The sequence below is a fragment of the Oncorhynchus masou genome, chromosome 9, assembly GCF_036934945.1.
Source record: "Oncorhynchus masou masou isolate Uvic2021 chromosome 9, UVic_Omas_1.1, whole genome shotgun sequence".
Classification (NCBI taxonomy): Eukaryota; Metazoa; Chordata; class Actinopteri; order Salmoniformes; family Salmonidae; genus Oncorhynchus; species Oncorhynchus masou.
This window is the reverse complement of record NC_088220.1, coordinates 42,888,777-42,910,709: the sequence shown is the minus strand read 5'-3', so window position 1 is coordinate 42,910,709 and position 21,933 is coordinate 42,888,777. Positions and strand designations below refer to the sequence as shown.

The following is a 21,933-nucleotide window of genomic DNA, read 5'->3' as shown; positions in this document are numbered from 1 at the left end:
GATTTTTCACTCCTCCCAAACGTGTCTTCCCCAGTGTAAGGCACCGCATCTCAGTGCTACAGGTCACAACAGACCCTGGTTCGATTCCGGGTTGTATCACAACCGGCCGTGATTGGGAGTCCTATAGGGCAGCACACAGCTGCGGTGCTGTCACTTGGCTAGCTAGTTAGCGGGGTGCACGCTAATAGCGTTTCAATCGGTGAGACCTTGAAGTAGTTGTGCCCCGGGCCACGGCTTTTGTTGAGCGCTGGGTAACGATGCTTCGAGAGTGGCTGTTGTCGGTTTGTGCAGAGGGTCCCTGGTTCGAGCCCTGGTAGGGGCGAGGAGAGGGACGGAAGCTGTACCGTTACACTAGCTTGCTACATTAATCCACAAAGCAATGGTTTTAAGTAGAAAGTGGTTTTGATTCACATGTGATTCGATTTATTAAAAGCCTGGTGTTTCTTTAAGTGTTTGTTCACTATGTGAAGAAGACATTTGACCCACCATATTGTGTGCTGTACACAAATCAAATCAAATTTTATCGATATTCAGGTTGAACATGGTGAGATTGTCGACTCCTAAATTGATTAGTGCAGTTTGTTTAGGCGATGTTAGTTAACTAGCCATGTTACATGCGGATATTGTCTTTCGTGTTATTGGCTAGCCAAGCAGCCCATAGAGAGAGCATTGCAACAGATTCCCACGGCTATTTCCCATGTTGCTACTAATGTCATAACCCCACAATGAAACATTTGTTCACAAAAAAAGTGTTATTTAACACTGTAAATTCTAAAGGAAGAAGTGGGTTTTTCCTTTTTAAGTGATTCATGTTACTGTAAACAGGACTACATACCCTGGCACAACAAGACCCATTGTCCCAGGTCCAGGTTAATAAGTTTAAAAAAATAACAGTCCTGCTATGCTTAAACATCATTGTAAATAACTGACCTGTGTGTGTGTGGAACCTTGGGCTGAAGCGACATTCTCAAGGTTCGACGATTCACATTTGTGTGTGCTTCCAAAGCCCTTCATTTTTAACAGCCATTGTGGCTCTAAACTCACGGCCTCACTGTGTAGATTTTAAACCCGACTGGAAGCTCGATTTCCACCAGTTTTGAATACAATACTTTGAAGTGTGGCGATGGAGCTAGCAACAGGCAATGCAATAGAATTGATGCTCTACTATATGATTGTGTGTGGTAGAGGCACTCTGGGTCAATTGTTTGAATTCTGGTTAAAAAAGTCTGGTATATTTAGTTGATTTAATGTCATTTGCCTGTGGTCGATCTATGACTTCTAACTTGTTAAATGCGGATTATCATCCATGATTAAGACATGTCTGAAGCCAAATTATAACTATTCTTGATTTAAAGGCAATTTAGGCTTAACCTGCGTGTGAAACTTGCACTACACAGTATGAACATGAATAGATATGACTCCATTTGTTGACTGAGTATAATCCCAAATGGCCACCTTTTTGTTGTCTCAGAGGCGGCTAATGGGAACGTCCCGGCTGGGCAGCGGCCTCCACCTCGGATCCGCAACGTCCAAATCAACGGGCAGATCGTCAAACTGAAGTATTGCCACACCTGCAAGATCTTCCGACCGCCTCGCGCCTCACACTGCAGTATCTGCGACAACTGTGTGGGTAAGAGAGCACTCTTCTCCCTTCAGTCAATTCATCTTGTTCTTATCATGAACGAAGACTCAGTCTGAAAATAACATTCATTTCAATTCACTCAGAGACTGGGTATTGTGTGAAAACTAGCTTTTTTTTATCAGCGTGTGAAGGACACATTCTGCTGATGCAAGTTTTTATTTCTTTGCTCAAGCCTTGAACTTACCTACATTTATTTGTCAGTGTTTTAGAACATTTTTATTGGAAATAGTTTTAATCTAAAGCTCTATTGGTAATTTCCATATCCGGAGATGGGACATTCTATAGCTGAATGAGTTTCCAGTGGGGATTTGGAATGCTGGCATGTGTTTTTCATTCTCCCCAGATCTCTACAAAGCACTCTTTGGAATGTTTCTTGAGGAAAGTTTTTCATGTGTGTGCATGAACATGTCAAGCTTTGCAGAATAACAGTATTTTGGCTAGTCATGATTGAACCATGCATTTGGCCTTTAAACATCAGTTATCAGTTATTGTGTATGACCCCCCCCCCCCCCAAAAAAAAATCTGTGTGCTGTGTCATGCTGGTCACACACAACCAGCGTGACACAGCAGCCTGGGACAGCCAGCCAGCCTCCTTATGGCTCAGGCCCCTCCACTCTGCAGTAAGGGATCAATATGATCAATGAATCAATAAAGGCTGTGGGTTTAATGGTCATCTGTCTTTGCACAGGAGTTGGACAAAACAAAAGACATGACCTTTCTTCAATGCAATCAAGTCTGTGGTGGTATTGTAGTGAATAAAAACAGATTGTTCACATATTTGAGTAAAACTAGTGGGTGTGGTTAATAGCTGGAAGGAAGGTGTTTTCCATGAACCTGTCATAACAATATTTAGTAGTCGATTATACACACTGAGCTCCTTTCTATATACAGTACATCAACAAATCATATTTATGGTTTTTCCTCATTCCAGATATGCTTCAATGCAGAAGTGCCCCACCTGCATGCTGCCATCATATATGTTTTAATGTGTACGTGTTGTCTGCCACAGGGAGAAAAGTGTAAAGCTGTCTGACCCTGGCTCTGGTCCTAGTGTAATGAAGAAACAGGGGTCACTATATTTAGATCAGAGAAAAAGGAATTATAGGGAAATGGCTCTTATTTCCTGTCAACTGCGTGCTTGTGTTTGAGGGATTGGGACCTATCACAAGCAGAGGACATTGCCTAATAGCTACTTTACCTTTGTTGAACTTGGTTGTTATTGTCAGAATGAGTTTTCAATGACTACCCAGCTAAATCAATTTTTTTATTTAATTTATTTTCATTTTTGTTCAACCTTTAACCAGCAGAACTTTGGGGAAGGGTCTATCCAACACACTCATTTACATCTCCACAAGTTAAATTGAACTTAATTTGTTTTTGTGTGTTGAAATGTACATTTTGATCCCGTGGCCACAGAACCTCTTCCCTCTCCTCTCCATCTTTGACTGCCTCCCGCTCCTCTTTTCCACAGATCGTTTTGACCATCACTGCCCCTGGGTGGGCAACTGTGTGGGCAAGAGGAACTACCGCTACTTCTACCTGTTCACTCTGTCCCTGTCCCTGCTTACCATCTACATCTTCACCTTCGCCATCGTACACGTGGTGATGCGTGAGTGCTGTTGTTCCTTCATAGTTTCGCTACATAGGTGTCAGTCCAGAGCAGAATAGAATAACAAAAGCAAATGTAGATTCAGGACAGTTTCAGACCATAGCAGTACTTTTAAGGCTGTGTTTACAGATTTGGGCGATAGGACATTCACAGGTGTGCGGGGAAACCATGACTCTTGACAGTTGAGAGAGTGTATTCGATCGGGAAGGGTCAGTGAGAGAGCGTATTCGATCGGGAAGGGTCAGTGAGAGAGCGTATTCGATCGGGAAGGGTCAGTGAGAGAGCGTATTCGATCGGGAAGGGTCAGTGAGAGAGCGTATTCGATCGGGAAGGGTCAGTGAGAGAGCGTATTCGATCGGGATGGGTCAGTGAGAGAGCGTATTCGATCGGGATGGGTCAGTGAGAGAGCGTATTCGATCGGGATGGGTCAGTGAGAGAGCGTATTCGATCGGGAAGGGTCAGTGAGAGAGCGTATTCGATCGGGAAGGGTCAGTGAGAGAGCGTATTCGATCGGGAAGGGTCAGTGAGAGAGCGTATTCGATCGGGAAGGGTCACTGAGAGAGCGTATTCGATCGGGAAGGGTCACTGAGAGAGCGTATTCGATCGGGAAGGGTCACTAAAACTTCCGGCGCCGACAGAGATGGCCGCCTCGCTTCGCGTTCCTAGGAAACTATGCAGTTTTTTGTTTTTTTTACGTGTTATTTCTTACATTAGTACCCCAGGTCATCTTAGGTTTCATTACATACAGTCGAGAAGAACTACTGTATATAAGATCAGCGTCAACTCACCATCAGTACGACCAAGAATGTTTTTTGCGACACGGATCCTGTGTTCTGCCTTACAAACAGGACAACGGAATGGATCGCATGCAGCGACCCAAAACAACGACTCTGAAAAAGAGGGAAACGTGGCGGTCTTCTGGTCAGACTACGGAGACGGGCACATCGTGCTCCACTTCCTAGAATTCTTCTTGCCAATGTCCAGTCTCTTGACAACAAGGTTGATGAAATCCGAGCAAGGGTAGCATTCCAGAGGGACATCAGAGACTGTAACGTTCTGTGCTTCATGGAAACATGGCTCACTGTAGAGACGCTCTCGGATGCGGTGCAGCCAGCGCGTTTCTCCACACATCGCGCCGACAGAAACAAACACCTTTCTGGTAAGAAGAGGGGTGGGGGTGTATGCCTTATGGCTAACGAGGCATGATGCGATGAAAGAAACATACAGGAACTCAAATCCTTCTGTTCACCTGATTTAGAATTCCTCACAATCAAATGTAGACCGCATTATCTACCAAGAGAATTCTCTTCGATTATAATCACAGCCGTATATATCCCTCCCCAAGCAGACACATCGATGGCTCTGAACGAACTTTATTTAACTCTTTGCAAACTGGAAACCATTTATCCGGAGGCTGCATTCATTGTTGTTGGGGATTTTAACAAGGCTAATCTGAACAAGACTCCCTAAATTTTATCAGCATATCGATTGCGCAACCAGGGGCAGAAAAACCTTGGATCACTGTTACTCTAACTTCCGCGACGCATATAAGGCCCTGCCCCGCCCCCCTTTCGGAAAAGCTGACCACGACTCCATTTTGCTGATACCTGCCTACAGACCAAAGCTAAAAAAAGAAGCTCCCACGCTGAGGTCTGTCCAACGCTGGTCCGACCAAGCTGACTCCACACTCCAAGACTGCTTCCATCACGTGGACTGGGACATGTTTCGTATTGCGTCAGATAACAACATTGACGAATACGCTGATTCGGTGTGCGAGTTCATTAGAACGTGCGTTGAAGATGTCGTTCCCATAGCAACGATTAAAAAATTCCCTAACCAGAAACCTTGGATTGATGGCAGCATTCGCGTGAAACTGAAAGCGCGAGCCACTGCTTTCAATCAGGGCAAGGTGTCTGGTAACATGACTGAATACAAACAATGCAGCTATTCCCTCTGTAAGGCTATCAAACAAGCTAAGCGTCAGTACAGAGACAAAGTAGAATCCCAATTCAACGGCTCAGACACGAGGCATGTGGCAGGGTCTACAGTCAATCACGGACTACAGGAAGAAATCCAGCCCAGTCACGGACCAGGATGTCTTGCTCCCAGGCAGACTAAATAACTTTTTTGCCCGCTTTGAGGACAATACAGTGCCACTGACACTGCCTGCAACGGAAAAATACGGTCTCTCCTTCACTGCAGCCGAGGTGAGTAAAATATTTAAACGTGTTAACCCTCGCAAGGCTGCAGGCCCAGACGGCATCCCCAGCCGCGCCCTCAGAGCATGCGCAGACCAGCTGGCTGGTGTGTTTACGGACATATTCAATCAATCCCTATACCAGTCTGCTGTTCCCACATGCTTCAAGAGGGCCACCATCGTTCCTGTTCCCAAGAAAGCTAAGGTAACTGAGCTAAACGACTACCGCCCCGTAGCACTCACTTCCGTCATCATGAAGTGCTTTGAGAGACTAGTCAAGGACTATATCACCTCCACCCTACCTGACACCCTAGACCCACTCCAATTTGCTTACCGCTCAAATAGGTCCACAGACGATGCAATCTCAACCACACTGCACACTGCCCTAACCCATCTGGACAAGAGGAATACCTATGTGAGAATGCTGTTCATCGACTACAGCTCGACATTCAACACCATAGTACCCTCCAAGCTCGTCATCAAGCTCGAGACCCTGGGTCTCGACCCCGCCCTGTGCAACTGGGTACTGGACTTCCTGACGGGCCGCTCCCAGGTGGTGAGGGTAGGTAACAACATCTCCTCCCCGCTGATTCTCAACACTGGGGCCCCACAAGGGTGCGTTCTGAGCCCTCTCCTGTACTCCCTGTTCACCCACGACTGCGTGGCCACGCACGCCTCCAACTCAATCATCAAGTTTGCGGACGACACAACAGTGGTAGGCTTGATTACCAACAACGACGAGACGGCCTACAGGGAGGAGGTGAGGGCCCTCGGAGTGTGGTGTCAGGAAAATAACCTCACACTCAATGTCAACGTCAACAAAACTAAGGAGATGATTGTGGACTTCAGGAAACAGCAGAGGGAACACCCCCCTATCCACATCGATGGAACAGTAGTGGAGAGGGTAGTAAGTTTTAAGTTCCTCGGCATACACATCACAGACAAACTGAATTGGTCCACTCACACAGACAGCATCGTGAAGAAGGCGCAGCAGCGCCTCTTCAACCTCAGGAGGCTGAAGAAATTCGGCTTGTCACCAAAAGCACTCACAAACTTCTACAGATGCACAATCGAGAGCATCCTGGCGGGCTGTATCACCGCCTGGTACGGCAACTGCTCCGCCCTCAACCGTAAGGCTCTCCAGAGGGTAGTGAGGTCTGCACAACGCATCACCGGGGGCAAACTACCTGCCCTCCAGGACACCTACACCACCTGATGTTACAGGAAGGCCATAAAGATCATCAAGGACATCAACCACCCGAGCCACTGCCTGTTCACCCCGCTATCATCCAGAAGGCGAGGTCAGTACAGGTGCATCAAAGCTGGGACCGAGAGACTGAAAAACAGCTTCTATCTCAAGGCCATCAGACTGTTAAACAGCCACCACTAACATTGAGTGGCTGCTGCCAACACACTGACACTGACTCAACTCCAGCCACTTTAATAATGGGAATTGATGGGAAATTATGTAAATATATCACTAGCCACTTTAAACAATGCATACGTATATACTGTACTCTATATCATCGACTGCATCCTTATGTAATACATGTATCACTAGCCACTTTAACTATGCCACTTTGTTTACATACTCATCTCATATGTATATACTGTACTCGATACCATCTACTGTATCTTGCCTATGCTGCTCTGTACCATCACTCATTCATATATCCTTATGTACATATTCTTTATCCCCTTACACTGTGTATAAGACAGTAGTTTAGGAATTGTTAGTTAGATTACTTGTTGGTTATTACTGCATTGTTGGAACTAGAAGCACAAGCATTTCGCTACACTCGCATTAACATCTGCTAACATTTACATTTACATTTAAGTCATTTAGCAGACGCTCTTATCCAGAGTGACTTACTAACCATGTGTATGTGACAAATAAATTTGATTTGATTTGGTCAGTGAGGGATGCGGACAAAATATGATGAAAAAGAGACCTAGTTCAGCTGAGGCTTGACTGGAGCGTGAAGTGACATGCAACAGTAACTGCCTGGATGACCCACTCACTCTCACACTTCCCTTTGATCTGTTCCTATACGTGGGACTTTACAGACAGCGAGATGGCAGGGAAAAGCAGAGGGCAGTTACAGTCAGGATAATTGGCTCCAGGCTTGTGATCTCAATTCAAGCCAATCCGCGCACTGTTAATGTCATTCCTAATTTGAATGAATAGTTTTTGTGTTTTTTAATGGTCGAGTGAGTGAGTGAGTGAGTGAGGGGAATATGTAAGTGTACGTCTTTGGAGCCTATTAGGAGTGTGTGTTTCACCGTGTCTTTGGAAAGTATTCAGACCCCTTGACTTTTTCACATTTTGTTTCGTTATTCTAAAATGAAATAAATAAAAAATAAATCCTCAGCAATATACACTCAATACCCCATAATGACAAAGCAAAAACAGGTTTTTAGACATTTTTGCTAATTTATAAAAAATAAAAAAACTTCATAAGTATTCAGACCCTTTGCTATGAGACTTGAAATTGAGCTCCGGTCCATCCGGTTTCCAATGATCATCCTTGAGATGTTTCTACAACTTGTTTTGGAGTCCAACTGTGGTAAATTCAATTGATAGGAAAGGCACACACCTGTCTATATAAGGTCCCACATTTGACAGTGCATGTCAGAGAACAGATCTGAGGAAGGGTATCAACACATTTCTGCAGCATTGAAGGTCCCCAAGAACGCAGTGGCCTCCATTCTTAAATGGAAGAAAATCGGAACCACCAAGACTCTTCCTAGAGCTGGCCGCCCGGCCAAACTGAGCAATCGGGGGAGAAGGACCTTGTTCAGGGAGGTGAGCAAGAAATCAATGGTCACTCTGCCAGAGTTCCGGAGTTCCTCTGTGGAGATGGGAGAACCTTCCAGAAGCACAACGATCTCTGCAGGTTTACACCAATTAGGCCTTTATGGTACGGTGGCCAGACGGAAGCCACTCCTCAGTAAAATGCACAGAATAGCTTGCTTGGAATTTTCCCAAAGGCACCTAAAGATTCTCAGACCATGAGAAACAAGATTCTCTGGTCTGATGAAACCAAGATTGAACTTTTTGGCCTGATTACCAAGCGTCACGTCAGGAGGAAACCTGTCACCATCCTTACGGTGCAGCATGTTGGTGGCAGCATCATGCTGTGTGGATGTTTTTCAGTGGCAGGTACTGGGAGACTAGTCAGGATCGAGGCAAAGATGAAGGGAGTAAAGTACATAGAGATCCTTGATGAAAACCGGCTCCAGAGCACTCAGGACCTCAGACTGGGGAGAAGGTTTACCTTCCAACAGGACAACGACCCTAAGCACTCGGCCAAGAGAACGTAGGAGTGGCTTTGGAACAAATCCCTGAATGTCTGAGTGGCCCTGCCAGAGACTTGAACCTGTTCGAATATCTCTGGAGAGACCTGAAAACAGCTGTGCAGCGACGCTCCCCATCGAGCCTGACAGGATCTGCAGAGAAGAATGGGAGAAACTCCCCAAATACAGGTGTGCCAAGCTTGTAGTGTCAGACCCAAAAGACCTGAGGCTGTAATCGCTGTCAAAGGTGCATTATGTCATTATGGAGTATTCTGTGTAGATTTGAGTGGGAAAAAACAATCTCATTTTAATCCATTTGAAAATAAGGCTAACTAACAGTGGAAAAGGTCAAGGGGTCTGAATACTTTCCGAATGCACTGCATATGCTCCACAGAACATTCTTTAACTATGTGCTCCTCTCTACAGGCTCGGTGGACTCTGGGTTTGTGAAGACACTACAAGACACACCTGGGACATATCCTTTCAGTTCCACATAAATCTACAGTTCACAATACCATCTGGTTATTGACCCATAGGGCCACTGTAGTTTCCTTTTTAAACCTAAAAGAATCAGACATTCATAAAAATCGTAAGATAGACAGGTTTGAGTCAAATCATGTTATATGAAGTTATACAATTAATCATCCCTAGGGCATTTAACATAAAATGATCTAAATCAGTAGTGATTGCAGTAACCGCATGTTCGACGAAGACCTATCCTTGACCTGTGGACTTAGCGCTTGTAGTACTGTTTCTGTCCTGTTTCTTTAACCCCATCCCACTGTGCTGGAAGTGTTGGTGTGCTTCTTCACCTTGTGGTCAGTAGTGGGACTGACAGGCTTCCATTCTTATCTTATCTCCCTCAACCAGACCACCAATGAGGATGTGAGTATATCTATTCTCTACCATTCACTACTCCTATTACAGGGGCTGTGTCTCAACAGTTTAAATTGTCTGCCTCTCCTCTTTTTATCCAGCACGGGTGATTATGGAAATGAGGAAGGAAGGACGTTTTAGATTATTGACACAGCTGGTAGTCTCAGAAATCGTGAGCGATTCTCTTGGTAACTTCGAAAAGGGAAAAATAAATCCAGGAAAGGTCCTCCTCAGACAGACAACTCTCCCAACAAATCATGAGATTGGGTAGGCGGGGCTTAAAATGCAGACAGGAATTGTGCATGTGAAAAAGTCTTACCATAGCCTGTAGGCAGACATGACAGAACGTTGCAATTTGAAGCCAAAGTTTGCAGACCAAACCTTTGGAGTAGTTTTTTATTCAAGGTTGACGCAAACTAGCCACTTGCGGAATGCACTTATTCAAAATATTCTAGATGCTATTTTGTGTCTGAGGGGTGTTTACGTTAGGGTAACAAGTGGATAAGGCAGTGACGTAGGAAAGCCGGACGTCCCACCTGTCCTCTATGCTAAACTGATGTTGTCTAAGTACTGGCGTGCCTGCTGGAACATTGGCACGTTGTAGGAGGCAACTCGTCTAATGTAGCGACAACACAGTCGGGCCTCGAGTTAAAGTTTTGACATTACCACAGATCTGGGATCAGATTAACGCTATCCCTAAACCTAACCTTAACCATAATGCAATAAGACCTGACCCTGTGTCATTTGATAGGAGCTGCTTCACTCCAGGGTTCTGTTTTTAAATGCTCAAAGTGGAGTGCTAACATGGCAAAGACTTCTTATTCTGATGAATGCAAGGCTTGTGAGGGAGGTATACCTGTAATGGTCGTAGGTTTTTATACAGTACCCAAGACAGGTGTGATTTCATGACCATGGGCGGGACAAAGCTTTACTGCCTGACTATGGCAATGCAGAAGTGATTTAATTCTAATTTCAAGTTTGATTAATAACTACATAGCAGTCTTAGACACTCACATCCATTGGCATTACATAAACAATAAATCATCAACAAGTTTACAAAAGCCTATTGGATAGTGAGGACAATTTTATGGTAACATAATGACAAAACCATGAAACAAAAGTTTAACAAACCATACAAGTCTATATGCACAAGGACTACTTTCAACCATTTCCAATGAAAATGGTACAAAAACACTTTACTTGAACAACTGTGCAGATGTACATTTCTGTAACAGAATGATGGTAAAAAAATAATAATAATTTAAAAGCCCTCCATTTGTGACCAAGTAAAAAAAAAACAAAAAAAAAAAAAAAAACACACAACTGTTAAATATCTCTCCTCTGAATTAAAATTCAAACATGTCTGCAAAAAATAATGGCTATGATATATGACACCTTGAGTTTGGTAAGTGAAGTGGATTAACACCTGATAACAGAATGACTAGCCGAATAGGTACACAGAAATGCATCGTGATGGATATGCGATGCGTTCGTTGATGTGTCCTCTATAGGTACACAAAGGTAAAAAAATGTAATTTCCTCCTTTACATGTTTGGGTATATTTCCACACATTAGTTATTGAAGGTATTTGTATCGTTTTGTACATTCAGTGTATATCTCAGGTCTAACCTCCTGAAAGGACCGGTCTAGTATATTTCTGAACACCCTGAGGAATTTCTGCTTCCATTACATTCTCCAGCAGGTAGGGTTTCAAAGGGACGGTATATTACTGGAAACTTCCTAAGTTCACCAGTAAACAACCAGAATTTTGTTAACTTGTGGGTTTTGAGGGAATTTTATCAATGACATCTAGTGGCCTTTTTGGGTACTTCAGGTTATCACAGCAGTCTAATTATCTCTGGCCCCTGTGTGGCCTTATCACCTGTAAAATATATAAAATAAGATGACTTTAAAATAAAAAAATATATATAACAAAGCTGTAAAACATCATCCTAAATATAAACCGTAAACATAGTAAAAACTATTGATGTCTAATATGAGGGTTTCAGCATGAAATATTATTTTTTACACACTATTATTTTGTCAATAGGCCATGTCAGGAACCGTACATGTTTTGGTGCCAATCTGGTTGCAGTTGTGAAAAAAATTCAATAGCTAGAAGAGTTGCAGAGTTCATTGAAATGAATGCAATTGTTGATTAGATGTTTTTTGTCATTAATTACGCAATTTTCTCTTGAACCATATGGTCTGTCTACTAGAAACGCCTGGACAATATGTTGGCTACATGACCAAAAGTATGTGGACACCGCCTCCACTTTCTGGGAAGGCTTTCCACTAGATGTTGGAAAATTGCTGTGGGGACTTGATCTTACGCTTGTGTGCAGCTGCTCGGGCCATAGAAACCCATTTCATGAACCTCCCGACAAAGTTATTGTGCTAATGTTGCAGTTTGGAACTCCGTAGTAAGTGTTTCAACCAAGGATAACTATTCTTATGCACTTCAGCACTCGGGGGTCCCGTCCTGTGAGTTTGTGTGACCTACCACTTCGTGGCTTACTGACCCGTTGTTGCTCCTAGATGTTTCCACTTCACAATAACAGCACTTACAGTTGACTGGGGCAGCTCTAGCAGGGCAGAAATTTGTCGAACTGACTTGTTGGAAAGGTAGCATCCTATGAAGTTGCCATGTTGAAAGTCACTGAGGTCTTCAGTAAGGCCATTCTACTGCCAATGTTTGTCTATGGAGATTGCATGGCTATGTGCGCAAATTTTATAAAACTGTCAAACGGGTGTGGCTGAAATAGCCGAATCCACTCATTTTGAAAGGGTGTCTACATACTTTGTATGTATTTTGTGTGCATTTGTCTTGTTTTTGTTCAAGTATAAATTACCTAAATTACTGTGGATTACCTGTTAATTACCGAAGATTCCGCTAACTTTGGTACATTTTGGGTAGCTTTGCAAACCTACCAGCTGGATACTTCATGCATTGATAACTCTTTGTGTAAAGAATTATTTCCATTTTGGAGAAATATATCCTAGTATCACTACCCGTCAACACAGAATTGTGTTAAAGAATTTGGTCATTTTAATGACAATATGCCCTGTATACATGCCTATTAACATGCCTATCTTATACTTTGATCAGGAATTTATTAAATCCCTCACCAGATATTGTTTGTAGGTCAAGTGTAACCCTGTGGGATTACAATCTAAAAATGGAACCGTACTTTTGAATAAGGTATAACTAAAGGGAAAATATTTTAGTAGGGGGAGGCAATACTGAATATCCCCTATTTAAAAAATAATAATAAAAAAAATGTTTAAATGGTAACCAGACAGGCAGTGTCTGAGATCTGTCTGTAAGGGCTTTGTTTGCTTTTGGCAGAAGTAGGTTTGGGGTCTATTCCATTCCAATTCAGTCAATTACAGAACTGAAATTACAATATAGCTCATTGAAAAGAAATGAATGGACTTGGATTTCAGTTCACCGAATTGAAATGGAATTTACCCTGTGTGGAAGAGATGGCACAAGAAATGTATTCCTTGCTACAGTGCCTTCAGAAAGTATTCACGCCCTTTGCCTTTTTCCACATTTTGTTAAAGCCTGAATTTAAAATGGATTACATTTAGATTTTGTGCCACTGATCTACACACAATGTCAGTGTCATTTTGTTTTTAGACATTTTTACAAATTAATTTTAAAAAATGAATCTGAAATGTCTTGAGTCAAGAATTCAACCCCTTTTATGGCATGCCTAAATACGTTCAGGAGTAAAAATGTGCTTAACAAGTCTCATAATAACTTGTATAGACTCAACATAAATTGCTATTACCCCATCTCTGTACCCTACACATAATTGTCTGTAAGGTCCACCACTAGAGCAGTGAATTTAGAGCACAAAGACCAGGGAGGTTTTCCAATGCCTCACAAAGAACGGTACTTTATTTGAATTTTTATTTCACCTTTATTTACCCAGGTAGGCTAGTTGAGAACAAGTTCTCATTTACAACTGCCACCTGGCCAAGATAAAGCAAAGCAGTGCGACACAACAGAGTTACACATGGAATAAACAAATGTACAGTCAATAACACGATAGAGAGAAAAAAGTCTAAATACAGTGTGGCAAATGGCATGAGGAGGTAAGGTAATAAATAGGCCATAGTAGCGAAGTAATTACAATTTAGCAGATTAACACGAGTGATGGATGTGCAGATGTGCAAGTAGAAATACTGGTGTGCAAAAGAGCAGAAAAGTATATAAAAACAATATTGGGATGAGGTAGGTAGATTGGATGGGATATTTAACAGTTGGGCTAGGTACAGCTACAGCGACTTAGTTAGCTGCTCAGATAGCTGATGTTTAAAGTTAGTGAGGGAAATAAGTCTCCAGCGACTTTTTACAATTTGTGTCAGTCATTGGAAGCAGAGAACTCGAAGGAAAGGCAGCCAATGGAGGTGTTGGCCTTGGGGATGACCAGTGAGATATACCTGCTGGAGCGCGTGCTACGGGTGGGTGTTAGCATGACCAGTGAGCTGAGATAAGGCGGAGCTTTACCTAGCATAGACTTATAGATGACCTGGAGCCAGTGAGTCTGGAGATGAATATGTAGCGAGGGCCAGCCGACTAGAGCATACAGGTTGCAGTGGTGGGTGGTATATGGGGCTTTGGTGACAAAATGGATGGCACTGTGATAGACTGCATCCAGTTTGCTGAGTAGAGTGTTGGAGACTATTTTGTAAATGACGTCGTCGAGGATCGGTAGGATAGTCAGTTTTACGAGGGTATGTTTGGTGGCGTGAGTGAAGGAGGCTTTGTTGCGAAATAGGAAGCAGATTCTAGATTTCATTTTGGATTGGAGATGTTTAATATGAGTCTGGAAGGAGAGTATACAGTCTAGCCAGACACCTAGGTATTTGTAGTCGTCCACATATTCTAAGTCCGAACCGTCCAGAGTAGTGAAGCTAGTCGGGCAGGCGGGTGTGGGCAGCGAACGGTTGAAAAGCATGCATTTAGTTTTACTAGTGTTTAAGAGCAGTTGGAGGCCACGAAGGAGTGTTGTATGGCATTGAAGCTTGTTTGGAGGTTTGTTAACACATTGTCCAAAGAAGACACCATTATGTATACATCTGGCCCGTCTGAGTAGAGGTGGAATAGGGAATCATCCGCAGCAAGAGCGACATCATTGACATATACAGAGAAAATAGTTGTTCCGAGAATTTAACCCTGTGGCACCCCCATAGACTGCCAGAGGTCCGAACAACAGGCGCTCCGATTTGACACACTGAACTCTATTGGTAAAGTAGACACTGAATATCCCTTTGAGCATGGTGAAGCTATTCATTAAGCTTTGGATGGTGTATCAATTCACCCAATCAATACAAAGATACAGGTGTCCTTTCTAACTCAGTTGCCGGAGAGGAAGGAAACCTCTCAGGGATTTTAAAACTTAGTTTAATGGCTGTGATAGGAGACAAATGAGGAGTGAAAAGGACGTTTGTATAAAAAATATTCCAAAACATGCATCATGTTTGCAATAAGGCACTAAAGTATTACTGCAAAGCAATTAAATTTTGTCCTGAATAGAAAGCATTATGTTTGGGGCAAATCCTACACAACACATCAATGAGTGCCAATCTATATTTTCAAGCATAGTGGTGGCTGCATCATGTTATTGGTATGCTTGTAATTGTTTAAGGACTGTTGAATTTTTCAAGACTTAAAAAAATTGAATGGTGCCAAGCACAAGCAAAATCCTAGAGGAAAACCTGGTTCAGTCTGCTTTCCAACAGACACTGGGAGGCAGTCACCTTTCAGCAGGACAATAACTTAAAACTCAAGGCCAAACATACACTAGATGTTCCAAAGTGGCCTTGTTAGTTTTGACTTAAATTGAAAATGTATGGCTAGACTTAAAAATGGCAGTCTAGTAATTATCAACAATCAACTTGACAGAGCTTGAAGAGTTTAAAAATAATAATGTGTAAATGTTGTATTATCCAGGAGTGCAAAACTTACCCAGAAAGGCTCTCAGCTGTAATCACTGCCAAAGGTGATTGACTCAGGGGTTTCAATACTGATCTAATCGAGATATATTTGTTATTTTTTTACGGGTGGCTTTATTTTGTGTTTTACAGATCAAAGGCTCATGGTCGGGAAAGAACCGGCTGCAAAACCCCTACAGCCACAAGAACATTGTCAAGAACTGCTGTGAAGTGTTATGTGGGCCTGCATACCCCAGGTACTGTACAGAAGGAGCACAATTCTGTGCTCATAGGATTAACTAGTGTAGAAAATGCTGCTGTGGTTTTCATTGTTTTACCCTCATGGTCTCTTTCTCTCTTGCTTCTTCTCTTTATCTTCCTCTTGCTAACTTCCCTCTACTATTCTTCCCCTCTATAGCCACCGTCTGGTCCTCCCGCCCTTTCCAACCCTCCCTCCCTCGTCTCACTCTCACTACTTTCTTGTTCGCTTAGTCTCTAATATTATTCCCCCCTCATCCTGTAGCCTCCCTTTATCCTCCTCCCCTTACCTCCCTCCTTTGTCTTTCTCTCATTTCTCTCTCACACTCTCCTCTCTGTTCAGTGGTGAATAGGATGTTGATAACTGTTTGTCTCCCCTTGGCAGTGTCTTGGACAGAAGAGGGCTGACGCAGGATGATTTGCCTGTTCCTGCGTCCACTGCCACCCAGAGCAATCCAGTGCCACAGACCACAGTAAGCGCACACACGCACACAAATTTACTGTCCGGCACTGAAATGGTTTCAGCTTGCCAGACACAAAGCATTAGTACAGTGAACGTGCATACAATATAGCCTAAATCAATTGCATAGAGGGAGGAGAGCAAAGGGGGTGAACGATGTACTGTAGAGCAGAAACCATTTTCTTTTATTTTTATAAAGATACTATTAATGTACTCGTCAGCTCACAGTTCTGTAGACATTTTGTGTCTGTACAGATGCCATTTTGTACTGGTGTCTAGTCTGTCCTACTATAGCCGTTTTGTACATTGCAATGTCTACAGTTGCCATCTACTGTAGCCATTTTGTGCCTCACTTTGTCAGTATTTTTTTACTGGTGCAATATCTTGCCTTTTCACATCCCCTGAAATCAAATACAGGGCAGCTATCAATAGTTTAGTCTTTGGCTACTATTAGTATCCTTATTGTTTAATTTTCCCTCTGTAGAAAACTACAGCTCCACTCATCCCCAACGAGCACACCCCTGACGACGCCAAGTCCAGCATCGCAGACTCTGCCATCTCCCACGCAGAGAAAGGAAGCCCCTCCCCCAAGAAGGAGAAGCCACCCAGTCCCGCCAAAGTCCCGCCCCTGGCCTCACCTGAAACTGACGTGGAGGCCTCCATCATTATCGCCAAGGAGAAGGCTCTCTAGCTGCGTGGTGGGGGTGGAGACTCCTTCCTTGCCCCACCCAAAGTCAGTTTATCACTAAAACGCTCTGTCTGGACCTGTGAGGAGACACTTTAATCAACCTCTATATGAGTGAAAAGCATCTATCTGCCTGTAATGAGTGGGAAAGGACTGCAGGGCTCTGACTCCCTGCTCATTCCACCAGATATGTAGAGTTGGTGCCTCACACCAAACACTGCCTCTCCCCTAACTCGGTGACTGCAGGACTGCTTGATAGACATTCACACTTCAGAAGGGTGGGGTTGGGTATTAGGGGCGGGTGGCTCAGCACCTTTCTCGTTCCCCTGAACATTGCGTGGATAAACACCGAGAATGGTGAAACTGTGGGAAGAACTACGATATCACTGGATGCAGATGACTATATTCCCTGGGTAGTGTGAGGCTGAGGATGTCCTAAAAGGTGCACCCGTACCCAGGCGCCTCTGGCTTATGGCTACCTGTGGACTCTCTCTGATTTTGTTAATTCTACTTTTTGTCTTTTTTTGTTTTATAGCCGTGATGATGACTTTTTAAAATGTGAAAAGGCCAGTTCTAACATAGTAGCTTTTGTGTTGTAAACCCTCTTAACACATACACACTATTAGACCGTTCTCATCTTCTCGACTGAACCACACGAACAGCCCCCTATGCAATTAATGGGAAAGTTGGCCGTTTGGATAATGAGAATATAAGGCCTGACAACTTGTTTAGGGTGTGTTTTAACAGTAAAACATAGTGGCGAAAGGAAACACTTACCATGGGAGGCAATATCTCAGCCACCATGTTGTCTCTTCCGGGAAGTCAAACAACAGTACCTGATTTCCACTGATATTGCTGCGTCGAGTTCTATCCTAATTAGCATCTCTGACTAGATTTGTTGAGATGAAGGTGTCACCTCGGGCTACCGTCCTTCCATTTTTATACTGTTATAGCAAAAGGTCCAGTTATTCTGGAATAGTTAAACATCCACATTTGCGCTGACCATTTGCAGGGGTACGCTCAGAGTTCCTGTATCTAGCATTAGAAATGGACACTTTGCCACTGTCCCCGGAGTGTGTCTGGGTAGGCGTGTGTGTCAGTGTTGGGGGCATTTCAATTCAGTCAATTCAAGAAAGTAAAATTAAATTAATGTTCCAATAAACAAACAAAGTTTACCCTCTGAATTGACTGCATTTGTATTGGAAACCCCAACCTGTGTGTGTGTGTGAGACAGAGAAGGCCTGAATGCTGCTGACAGTAGACACTAGTTACAGTGCCTTATCGAGAAGCTACGCTATCACATGTGACTATAACTGTAAGGTTGTCTATCTACAGAGAAGACCCTCAGACTCCAGTTCACCACTCGGCACTCCAAATCGTACACGCAGACTGTCCAACGAGAAACAACGTCGCTTTTTCTAGTTACCAATGAGACTGCAAAAAAAAGATGAAGTAAAGCCATTGTCTAAATGTACATACCCGTATGTAGGTGTTAAAAAAAACACTAACTTGGATCTATTTCTGATGAAAAGAGAAGGGACCCAGGTTGTGTCTGTTTTTGGAAAGTGCATGTGTCCAGTGTTAGATATTTGCCTGTGTATGAAGGCCTGCCCTGCAAGTCATGCAACTCCTGAATTTGTCCTCCAAGCGTTCACTGTCAACTCGGTGTCCTTCCTCCATGTCATGATCCATTGATGAGGAAAGCTTTCATTGTTTCCACTCCTCCATGCCTCACTCTTTCGCCTCCTCTCTTCCACTCCATCTTTCCCAGGGAAGATATTCTGTTCCCCAGGCAACAGAGTCACGGCCAAAGCCATCCGTGACGGGCTCATTATCAAACCGAAAAAAATCAAGACTGAAGCTGCTTTCTTGCTCTTTCTCCTGTCAACACATTCCGTGAATTTCACACCAAATGGAGCAGAGGATTATGGGGGTTTGTGAGAGGTGGGGCAAGGTGGTTGAGAATTGCAGGTGCTTCAGTTCAAGACAACTCGAAGGGACAGGATTCACAAAGGGATAAGTCGGTGCGACTGGCTTGCCTGACTGTTGGGTGATATGTTAAACTGATAGTGGTTGGAGAGAGTTTGTGTTACGCTTTGTGTTGTATGCAAGGCAGAGTAATTGTGATGTATACTTGTATAGAAACAGTATAACCACGTTGACAGTGTCGTTCAGCCTTTTCATATGCCCAAGATAATTGTACCCCACGATGAAGAGGGGACTGTAGATCTGTAGATCTGTGTCCGTCCTTTCATTCATACGTTAGTCAGACGCGATATCTCAGACTGCCACTGGCCATGTATTGAGGAAACTTGGGTGAATGATGTATCTTGCCATAGAGATCCAGTATTTACTAAATTATACTGATTGGCCCGAAGTGTGTTTAGTCACACGCATTATCTCAATTGTCCCAAATGAGGGCAGTGCATCATGTTTACTATTGCCTTACTTATATATGAACAGAATGATACTGAAATAATCAGATTTAATGAATTGAAAGGATTGCAGAGCTACTGTATATGGCCAAGCAGTATGTTTATACTTTTGTTGATTTCATTTCACAAAGATTCTCTTATCTGGTGAAAACGTGTATTTGTATTGGAAATGTGAGTAGGGGAGTTACTAGTTGTTTCCATCTAGGCCCTTGCAGTGTTTTTATCACTATTTTTTTTACATCTGGAGTAGACTATCAAACAATCCGGTGAAGGTCATGGAAGGGATTACTTTAGGGAAGGAAAGATAAAAGCCAAATCCATATTCACTTGCGTAGTCTACACATTCTGGAAGGATACTTGTGCTGTTGCCCCTAGATGCCGGTCAGGGTCAGTTTTAGAATTTTCCCCACCAATGGTCTCTGCGTCCAGTATGAACAAAGTTGGAGGTAGTTTCGCTAGGCAATGCTAACTAGAGTTAGCAACTTCCTTCAAACTGCACGCAGAGCCACACAAATGCTATCCTTGAGTTCATCTGACTCTGGGGAAGTAGATAAAGGTTCCCATTGACAAAATCCCAAAGTATCCCTTTAAGGTTAGGATTGGGGGAGGGGAAGCCGATCCTACTATAGATCTGTACCTAGGGGAAGTTTTACCCCGGAGCTGCTGAGAATGTAAGCCGCCTTCTGAAATGGAAAACAAATGGATGTTTTAATCAAATAGTGCTGTACAGTATTTCCTGAATGTGTGTGTGTGTATTGAGAAGGCCTTTCAGGAAATGTATAATTATTCTTTTTGATATATTTTCATCTTTCGGAGCAGTTGTTAGGTCTACCCTCAAACCAATCCTATCAATTTAAGTTGATTTGTCCCCCCCCCCCCCCCCCAATAGTGTTCTGTTCTAGCCAGTTGTAAAAATTCTCTCTCCGTAGATAACTGTGCTGCTTCATTGCTGTCAATGGAAAGTGTGACCGTATTGCTGATTTTGTGATTTAACAAATGAAAAAGGGAACGTTCATGTTAAAGTTTAAGCTGGTTGAAAGATAATTGAAGGACTTGGACCCTTGTACTATTAATGTTATCGTTATGGGCATATAGTAATTGTCGATACAATGACTTGGGAAGTTTGGACTTTTTTCTCTCAATGTTTGGATGTATGATTTTGATTTATAATGTGAAAGATACATGACGAGGGTCTCCGATCTGAATGCTCTGATCTACATAACACCGTACATAATGCAGTAGATACAATACCACTGATGGACTAATATTTATGTTCACATTGTTTAGTAATAACATTGTGATTACGTATATTTCATGATATTTCTCACTTCTTTTTACATGATTGATTGACATGTCTGGTAATTGAATGATGTTGTCATTATTATTAATCATATTGTCTCTGAATTATTGCATGGAAAGGATTTTGACTGCTGACTGCCAAATAATATCTGTCAAATAATTTTCATACATGGAGGGACCAGGAAATCTGGTCACAATACACAGTGGAAGGATAAGAGACATTTAAAAACAATGAGTAGACACAGAACCTTGAACAGATAGTAATTGGATCATCTTGATCAGATCGTGAAAACCACATGTTAATGCAAGGTGCAACCAGGGCTATAAATAGACATTCGTTGACATCAGGACATCAGTGAGATTGACCCTCTGGTCCCTATCTCAGTGACTATTCACCCGCCATTTGTTTGGAGTGGATGTCTCAGAAATGAAGGTGTAGCGAAGGTATGGCTACAGCTACGCCATATTCTGACCTGGACTTAATTCCCTTATTATTCCACCACCTTTATGCGTGAGAAAACCAGGAATATGGGGCTCTATTCAATCCTTGTTGCAAAAGTTCAGCTTTACAGCGTGACTAAAATGTAATGGCAATGTTCCTGCTTTATAGCAGAGACTGCTTTCACGGTAAAGGCTCAATCGGAAATGCACTTTACATTTCTATCATGGAATCTGTAAGCAGCTTTATAGATTGGATAGAACCCGAGGTCGAGCGAACCTGACGGCTCCAAGTGGACAAAGCATCTACTTTATATTTTCTGATAGAATATCCATGAACTGTAATTTATAAATAAGCGCTAGGTAAATGAGCAATCCTTTTGGAGAAGGGGATTGTAAATAAACATAGCAATTGTTTTCGATGATTTTTTTCCTTATAATCCTGGGAAAAGAAGGCAAAACCAGTCATGGAAGGAAGCAAACTGAAAATCATAACATGACACGTATTGTGGCCCTTTTTCCACAGTGAAGTAGGCTATACATCAGTGGCGACTGGTGGGAGGATTTATAGCAGGACGGGATCATTGTAATGGTTGGAATGGAATGGATGGAACGGAGTCAAAGTGGTTTCTATATGTTTGTTTGATACTTCCATTTATTCCATTCCAGCCATTACAATGAGCCCGTCCTCCTATTCATGGGTTGCATGTTTGGTCACAATATTGTTTTAAATGTTCTGTCATGGAAATAATTTCATATGGGACACTCGAAGTCAATCTGAAATTATACAG

General features: G+C 42.9%; 1 protein-coding gene across 1 annotated transcript in view; it reads left to right on the top strand.

Annotated features, from left to right (window-relative positions):
* The window catches only part of LOC135546012 (palmitoyltransferase ZDHHC9-like), a 46,791-nt gene extending 25,232 nt beyond the window's left edge, over positions 1-21,559 (top strand). The window contains exons 3-9 of the mRNA XM_064974066.1: positions 1,472-1,630; positions 3,114-3,251; positions 9,172-9,220; positions 9,528-9,630; positions 15,721-15,824; positions 16,211-16,298; positions 16,770-21,559. Coding sequence (XP_064830138.1) covers positions 1,472-1,630; positions 3,114-3,251; positions 9,172-9,220; positions 9,528-9,630; positions 15,721-15,824; positions 16,211-16,298; positions 16,770-16,976 — 848 coding nt within the window. The 3' untranslated portion in view covers positions 16,977-21,559. The remainder of the gene's footprint in view (positions 1-1,471; positions 1,631-3,113; positions 3,252-9,171; positions 9,221-9,527; positions 9,631-15,720; positions 15,825-16,210; positions 16,299-16,769) is intronic.
* Positions 21,560-21,933: the final 374 nt, after the last annotated feature.